The sequence below is a fragment of the Cygnus atratus genome, chromosome 1 (genome assembly GCF_013377495.2).
Source record: "Cygnus atratus isolate AKBS03 ecotype Queensland, Australia chromosome 1, CAtr_DNAZoo_HiC_assembly, whole genome shotgun sequence".
Classification (NCBI taxonomy): domain Eukaryota; kingdom Metazoa; phylum Chordata; class Aves; order Anseriformes; family Anatidae; genus Cygnus; species Cygnus atratus.
Window position 1 is genome coordinate 183,613,845 of NC_066362.1, and position 9,104 is coordinate 183,622,948.

Sequence of the window (9,104 nt, forward strand, 5' to 3'; positions counted from 1 at the left end):
CTGCTTTATTTAATACTAAATATGTTGCATGATTGTAAATACATATATTTAAGTGGCCTTTTTGAAATCTAGCAATCTCTCTGATGTTCTTCCCTTTCAACCTCTATTAAAAAGGGCTAATTTTTTTTCCGTATTACCTGCAAGACAGGGGACAGCAAGTGTACTCTTTAGTCCATTAAGAGTAATTCAATTAAATAATTGCCTAGCTTGGTGCTTTTTAGTCAGTAGAGACTGTAAGGCTTTTTAGGATGATAATGTGAGTGATTTTAGTTGGCAACATAAAAAGGTTTAATTGTTCAACAGATTTCTGTTTAGTTATATGGGTTAGAAATTTAAATGTGAGATGAGCCCACCTGTTCTGAGCTGTAGAGAAATAAAATTAATTTCTGATTGTAGTGCTTCTGAGAATGCTTGAAATCAGTGGAAATTTATTTTTTAACTGAACAGAAACTATTAAGAATATAAAGTATGAAGAATATAGGGAATCACATCGGAAGTGTGTTGAATCCAGTATCCTGCCTCCAGTCACCATAAGTAGATGCCTACAAAAGTGTGTAAAATCAGGGCAGGCAGATAAAATGTTTGCTTTTGGAACTCTCCCAAACATTTTCTGTTTGAAGACTTCCTGAGCTAATACGGTTTCTATGTATTTAGCATCTCACAACAAATACTGTTCCATGAACCCACTTACCTATATCATTAATACTAGCATCCACAATACATACTGAGAGCACCTAAAAACGTGATGAGTAAATTATAAGCATGAAATTGTGAACGCGTATTTGCTTACCTGCTTTATCCTTTCATTGTCTGGAAGCATAGAATAACAGGATTTCAAATTGGAACAGTGGATTTTCATGCTCCAGAGGAGGATTTTAGTAGAATATGAATTAACATAGTGCAATATGAATTAATGTGTCTAACTGAAGTTTCTCAATACAGAAAAAGCACTATGTGGGTCTGAGGTTCCCCATGTATAGCCAGCATGTTGCTTCTGGACCAAGTGATGCTTATGTATTGGGATTACGTGGCAAAGCTTTGGTAGCGGCGGGAGTCTGCAGGGGTGGCCTCTGTGAGCAGAGCCCAGCAGCTGCCCCAGGTCAGATCAGAGCCAGCTCCAGCCGGCTCCAAAGGGACCCGCCGCTGGTCAGAGAAGAGCCAGGGAGTGACATTGTTTGCACCTCTGGGAGAACATACTTAAGAAAGAAAAAACTTCTGCACAACAGCAGTGGGAAAATGTAGAGAGAAACAGCCCTGCAGCCCCTAAGGTGATTGCAGCAGGAGGGCAGGAGGTGCCCCAGGCATGCAGCAGCAGTTCCCCTGCGGCCGTGGAGAGGCCCCTGGTGGAGCAGGCTGTCCCCCTGCAGCCCACGGGTCCCACATGGAGCAGATCTCCACACTGCAGCCTGTGGAGGAGCCCGCGGACAATAAATTATATGAATCTCCCTTATGCTGAGTCTATTTTGCCCATGACAGTAATTGGTGAGCAATCTCCCTGTCCTTACCTCAACCCGTGAGCTTTTTCCACTGTATTTTCTCTCCCTTTTCTTCTGAGGAGAGGGAGTGAGAGAGCGGTTGTGATGCTTAGATGGCCATTGGTGTTAAACCACCACTGTTTAACATAGCCCATGTGGAAGAGGTCAGGAAATTAGAATTAGGAGAATTCACTGTCTTTGTTGGGAGATTAAATATCATCACCCAGATATTGAGTTTGGCTTACCACTGAGCTGTAATTATGTTGGGGGTTTAATTATTTTAGTATACCATTGCTTACCCTGAAATTATATGACAGTGGGTTTCTCTAATTTTCTTTATATCAAACAAAAGAAAATAAGGTGATTGCTGGTCTCACAGGATGCATATTGTAACCAAATACCCATTTTCCATCCACTTTCTCTCAGAGGTTTTTTTATTTTAATTTCAAAATACTTTACACACACTCATCTTTTAAGTTGTCCTTAGTAGTGAAGGATCTAGTTCGCAGAACATTGGCTTCTATGACCAGTGACTTAGAACTATCACCTCAAGCTTTGGTCTTAGTATACAACACAGATACAAGAATGGGGATTTGGCCTCATTTGTATTTTAAGCGCTAGATACAGGTAAATGCCCCTTGATCATCACAATGTTATTACAGTCAGTGTTATATTATTCTTTTTTAATTATGTTTTGATTTACTGCCTGAAGGTCGTTCATTCAAGCTGACATTAATGAGAAATAACTTCATGCAAATAAGAGAAAATAGGTGTGATTGAAAATAAACTGTTCTTGAGAATAATTTGATTTTTTTTTCTGTCCAGAGCTCTTCTGTTAGCCTTTCAGAAAACACCTGCTTTCATTGGATTTCAAACCATACTAAGAAACAATGTTTAATGTTTGTTTTAACTCTAGGTATAGATACGGAAAACCCAATCCATATATTAAAACAACACTGTAATATTTTTTCAAGTTAATTGTGAACACTAATTGTTGATGAATTCTGTCCCCTGGCCATCCAAATACAGAAGGCAAGCTTGACAGAGGTCATTTTTTATGGTATTGCACAGTACACCAAAAAAATAGATGAGATGGCAACTGGGAAAAAAAACACGGATGTCTTGATGACTTATGTGTCTGATGTAGTCTGAGCAGCCAATTTAATGTCATCCTGAGCCTGTACTGCTACACTAAGGCATATTGCAGGGCCTTTAGCTGAGTTCCAGCACTGCCCTGGCTGCAACTGCCTGGCTTCTGGCTTGCAGCTGGCATAAGTCCAGCTGGTTCTCAGCAGAAAGAGGTTTTGCTGCATGCAGAATTCCACACAGACGTATGCTTGGTACAGCTCTGCAGTGGTTTTTTTTTTTTTTTTTTGACTTTGCGTAATCAATTGGTCCAAGTCTGAATCATCACTTGATTATTGAGCAAACCGGAGCCTTGGGTTCTGGTCTGCCAAGCTCTGAATCTTGCAGCTCCGTATCTCTATGGGGCCAGCTCTCCCTTCAAGACCATGGCTGCTTGTAAGAGCTGGAACAAAAGAAGCGTCGGTCTCAAGAAAACTAGGGAGCCTTAGGGACATCTTAGTTGGCTGTTTGCCCAGAAATTTGAAACTTGCACAGTTCGTGTCATCACAATTTCTACCACATAACAAAACATTTCTGTGGCTATCATCATGAATATAAAGACCTGGTGGCATGATGTGTTTTCCTTCCGAATGCCTATTACTTGAGAGAGACACTGAATCCCTGTATATTGCCATCGGAGTATACGAAGTACTCACTGTGTGTCTGCTTCAGTGATGAGCAGGGAGAGAAACAAAGATGCTTTGTGTAAGCCTAGAGATGCATGCTGCTCGGTCATGAGAACGAGCCTTCCAGTTTGTGGAATCGCCATTTCCCCCCTGGAGATGTGCTTACATTCCCACTGAATTCTCTTAGATCAAGATGAGAACATCTCTGGTAGGTTTCACATAGGTGGCATATGTGTCTCTGATGAGCACTGCTTCAGAAGTTTGCTACCAGCAGTTCACCTGTATGATCGTGGGCTCGAGAGAATGGCCCACAGGCTGAAACACCTGCGGAGAACTGTGACTGCATCTACACGGAGGGGTTTTCCATTTCTTGATGGGGATTGTGTAACTGATGAAAATGGCTCCTTAGCCAGCTAGCTTTGTCTTTGTGCAAATGTTTAGTATTCTGTTCGTGTTCTTACAATGCCATCATTCGGATAACAGGAAGTAGTCAGGAATCATGAGATGAGGATTGGTTTAGAATGCAGAATAATTAAATGCTCTGCTAGCCCTCAAACCTAGAAATATGCTTGTTTTTTTCCCCTCTCAGGGTTATTAATTCACCATAATAATCAGTTATGCTAATATAATAAGCATGCAAATTTCTAGCAGTAAAGCTTACAGCAAGTGTGACATTTGATAGCTAACTTCACCCATTTTATTTCAGAGGGAGATGCAGCATTCCACGAAACCTGAAGATGTTTAATCCCCAAAAAGGACTGATTAAAAGGACTGTAGGAGTGAAGCAGCTTCCAAAACTAAATCACTGATTTAATATACATGCAAAGAATTCCAATCACGTTTCTTCTTCTTCTTTTTCTTTTCTTTTTTTTTTTACTGAAAATTTCTAAATTCAAAATGAATGTATTTGTGCCGCATTATACCGAGCCCAGACCAGCACATCTTCTTGGCAGCCTTAGTGTAAGTGTTCCTCTTTGCCTGATGGAATTGTTCTTCTAGTTACCATCCTTGTTCTGGTGAGCTCTGACCTTTTCCATTCTGGTTCTCATCAGTGATTCTGGGCATCAGGGAATTGGGAGCCTTGGAGGACATTTCATTTGTTTATATCCAATGTAGATCCTTGAACTCTGACTGCACAATAACTTGAAAATAAATAAGCCTTTAACATTTTTGACCTCTCAACCAAGAAGAAAAAAAAAAGGCAGTGATTTAATCTGAAATGTAATCTCTCTACCCAAATAGTGAATCACAGAGAAAATTCCATCCAAGGGCATCCCCCCTTGATGTAGCAGCACAGACAGCCTCTCAAGTAGCTTGGTATTGGTACAGCTGAACACACCTTTCATTTGGCTTTTAAAAAGACCAAAGTTTATTATCCAGTCTGATTTCTTACATGACACCGTACAGTAGAGTTCTTTTACAATATCAAATTGTTTTTTGTTCCATGAACTTTACTGCTCCAACAGAGAGATGAAACACCTCCAAATTTAACTTTTTAAAAAGCTGCCATGCCATAGATCCCATGTTTACCACTACCTTTCCTTTGCATGGTTTAGAAGCATGCCTCCATATCCAGATCTTTAGGCACTAGTTATGGGGAGAAATGAAAGAAAAAATGAACATTTTTTTATTAAGGATTCTTTAGAGCCTATCTTGTGGAGGGCTGTTCCTTTTAAACACTACATACATTTTATGTTTCCTGATATGCTATGCTGCTAAATGGGAATTTGAATTCTCAGATTAATTTTTGTATCCACAGCCTGGGTTCCATCAAAATCTCTATGTATTCTTCAGTGGCACTGATCCATGTATTTTTAGGGTCCATAATATTGCCAGTCTTTAAAGTTGATCTCTTCAATGAACAGTAGGACTACATTGAATTTTCATTGTTAAGCATGCAAGTATTGTTGCAGTTTCATTACCTACAACATTTTAGTCATTAAACTTTGACAGAATTTTTTTAAGTGGCAACAGAAAAAAAAATGTTTTGATAATGAAGTTCCAAGCCTCTGGGTTACATCTTAAAAGCTCTTGGCAGAGCAAATGTGATTGATTGACTGCCCTTTATTATTTTAAGAGCATCCCTAGCGCTTTGCAATACCTAGTAAGGCTTTTTGCCTCTTTAAGAGCAGTACAAATAGTTCCTTATTACTGGCAGCATTAAAGTGAGGCTGTAATTAAACTCTTACAAAAAGATCAATGATGTCATTCTAAAACGCAGAGAGAGAAGACCTGCAGTATTGTGCAGCATATTCAGTATGCAAACCTCATGTATTCTCTTACACAGGGTGGGATGTATTACAGATATTTCTAATGTTACTATGATGCACCTGGTATCATTCTTTCTTTAGCAGGCTGGTCGGCATAGCACAGCTGATTAGGGTAGCACTCTTCTGTTCCTGTTTTTTACATGGAAAGTTTCCAAATTCTGATTGTGCTGGCATTTGTCCTTGCGGAGAAGGAGACGGAAAAAAATCACCATAATAGTTGTGTCGGCACAAAAGACAAGGGACATCTGCAGTAGTGAAGAATATCCAGTGCTTGGATTCATGCAGCAAACATTTATTACTGCTCCCTCTGAATCAAATGTTAGTCAATGTATTCAACTTCAGGCCCTGTAACACCTCAAAAGGACTGAAAACTTTGTGCAAGCATGGCAGAACAGCATCTGTTCAAAGCAGGAGACTTGATCACTTCCCTCATTGGTAGTCCTTACTAAGGTAACAGTTTTGAAGCTTAAAAAGAGACTTTTACTGGTACAGTTGGTGCAGTAATGACCTGAGGAGAGGAGCAGACTGTGTCTCTCTTAGTCCCTGTTTCAGCTTGCCAGGATCAAGCTCAGGATTTGAAACTCAGCAGTATGATAATTAAGCCCTGAAACATGTGTTTCACCATTCTAATTACATGTCCAGCTGTAGCATTTGCTTTGCAAAGCGGTTATAGTTCTCTACTAATACTGTTTAAATTGGCATTTCATTCTCCTCATGTCTTTCTGAAAATAAGCGCATGCTGATGACTAAGTTTGTTGAGTCGAGTTTCTTTGCAACAGCAAAAAGGTAGTTCTTGGTTTCAAAAGAAAACTATGAATTATGGTTTCAAAATAAATACAAGAACTTTGGTGAAAACCAATAATTTCTTTGGTGTTATTTCTTTGGACCTAAATAAAACTTTGTTAGTTTTTTTGTTTGTTTGTTGTTAGGTTGGTTGGTTGGTTTTTGGTTTGAGTTGGGTCCGGTTTTTTTGGGGGTGGACAGGTGTTTGAAATTCCTGGATTTGTCTTGCATGGACTTTTCTCACTGTTATACTCTACTGTGAAATGATTCGTGTTTACATTTGCAGCAATGAACACTTACATGTCTTTACACATCTTTATGAAATGTTTCAGTGCATTTAAGAGTCATTAATCCTTCGATACACGGTATGTACTATTATTCTCATTTTAGGCCCAGAAGACTGAATCAAGAGCTAGGTTTATTTAAACTAGAGATGAGAGCATGGTCTGTTTTTCCCCTGTTTTCGTGACGGGGTGACCTTTTTCAGTTTTGTTAAGCCATTGTAAGGTAAATTTTATCTCCTACAATTTTTCTGTGTAGCCTATTCTAAACAGTGGATGAAGACAAAAACAGGAAATTGAATTGCTGATAGTTGTGGTCAGTGAGTGAATGGAACTAAATGCCAGAGGAAGGCAGGATTAGAGCTGAAGGTTTGAATCTGGCCAAACTTCTTCCTGCGGTACAGAATGTAATTGGGATTTCAGATGGATTGGTTGTAGTGTGAGTGTCCATAATCAATGGACCAGGAAATTTGATCTCCTAACTCTTGGGACTTGAGAACACACTTCCATTACACGGTTACTCATGTAACTCCACCAATTTCAGACAAGTCATGACATTGAGGTAACTATGGCATTTAAAGTACTTAATCCTATTGTTGCTGGAAAATATGAATTAAAAAAATAAAACTCTGCTAAGCAAACATGATTTTCCAAACTACCACTACTGTTTTTTTTTTTTTAATTCTCGTGATGTAGAGGGTATTGTGTCATGATTTTTCTTTTTAATAAATCAATATAGCAACACTGTATTCCTCTATGGCAGAATAAAATTATTTACTGGATAGACATTGAATGTGTGGCTAATTATTAAGTAATTAGACAGCAGAACCATAGACTCCAGAGAACTTGGGCGATGAGTTTCCTCATATTCCAGATATTATTAACACAATAAAAGAGATATTTCATTGCTTAAATGCTTTGTTTAATGGGTTCCCCGTGTAAATAACTGACTAGGTGGCACAGTTCACAGCTTCCCTGATTGCTATGATACTCCATTTCCACTGGCAAAGGTGAGATGCATACTTTACTCTCAATTCGTTTCCAGTAGTGGAAGATGCTGCACGGGCATCTTTAGAAATGTGATACGGACACAGCAAACAATAAATAAATGAGTCCGTGTGCTGTTGAGCTTCTGCTGTTGCTGCCAGCCTGGTGTCAAACACAAACAGTAATTTGAAATAACTGGTTGGAAGCAGAAGTAAACTGCATGGATGAAAATCACATCTAATTGCAACAGATTTATCTCTTTACATGGAGGCGTCACACTAATGGCAGACATCTCTAGGCGATATAATGAGGCTTTTCCAAGGTGGCAGTATGTTGTTTAACTTGGTGGATGATTTTAACCCTCTCTTCCAAAGATACAAACATTGCATGTGCTTCCTTATAGGCTACAGCGTGGAACACAGTTCTCCAGGACTGCACTCATCTCATCTGTCCCCTGAGCTACTGACTGGGAACCAACTAGAGCCTGAATGGGTATTTCATTTCTGCAGGAGCAGCATGCAGATGGGAGCAGGCTTTCCCTGTGGTTCTGTGTGCATGCTGATGTGTTACTCCGCACAGGGACTCACCAGGATGCCCTGAGAGGGCAGAAACCAACAACAGCTGAACTGTTGGAATGGTTTTAACCTCTGAATCCATTCTGGGGCTGCCTGTCACACAGGTGGCTTCCACAGCACTTATCCTCCATGTGGCAGCACCCACGCAGACTTGTCAAGGCTCCAAAAGTTTTATCATGGAGCAGAATCAGGGTGTATTTTGTGTCCTCCGGCTGGCAGAACAGGCAACAGCTAGCTGGTCTAGCTGTACCCATGGCATTACCTGACAGAAATTTCCCATGGTAGTAATATGGCATGGAGTTGCAGCTCTGCCCAACCACAGCACAGAGCTGAGGGCTGGGAAGCACGGTAGTCTGCTGCCCTTTTGAGGCATGATCAACTGATGCTGATCAACTGCTTGTGCTTGGGCTACCTGGGCAGTTTCCAACTCAGAGGTAGAGCTGGGCTTCCAGGTGGAGGTAATGCAGTTTCTGCAGTGCTCTTGTGCCATGACCTGGCCTGTGTCTGAGAATCTCCACTACCCCATCAGGATTTGATATCAGTGAGTTCCCTGGTGCTGTCTTCTCTGATGTAAGCAGCTTCATGCCCAGGCTGGTGAAGTTCCTACACTCCAGCTTCCATGCAACTGCCTCACCCCTTCCTCTGTTGCCTGGGACAAGGCAAACCCTGCTTCAGCATCCCACCTCTGAAGTGGGGAGAACTGTATGCTTCTGGTGCTGAAAAGCAACATAAAGATAAACACAGCAATGCTGGAAGGAAACCAGCTGGTAAAAGCACAATGAGCCCAAACAAGCCTAACCTAAATCAAACGTGGTTTTCTTTTGTCTTACGGTGAAGGATAATACCACAGCTGTGTTGGTGCAGACCCTTAACAGCTGTGTCTGCTGCATCTTACTGAAAAAAAATATTATCAGTCATGTCGGGGTATTGCCCAATGGATGCAGCTCAGCAGCATCACTCCAGTTGTCAAAGGAAAAAATGT

At 40.5% G+C, this 9,104-nt stretch overlaps 1 protein-coding gene across 2 annotated transcripts in view; it reads left to right on the top strand.

Annotated features, from left to right (window-relative positions):
• The window catches only part of CCDC169 (coiled-coil domain containing 169), a 30,974-nt gene extending 23,801 nt beyond the window's left edge, over positions 1-7,173 (top strand). The window contains exon 8 of one of the 2 annotated variants that reach the window (XM_035542883.2): positions 3,933-7,173. In XM_035542883.2, coding sequence (XP_035398776.2) covers positions 3,933-4,035 — 103 coding nt within the window. In that variant the 3' untranslated portion in view covers positions 4,036-7,173. The remainder of the gene's footprint in view (positions 1-3,932) is intronic. The other variant, XM_050708109.1, reaches the window with a different exon arrangement.
• The last annotated feature ends 1,931 nt before the right edge of the window (positions 7,174-9,104 follow it).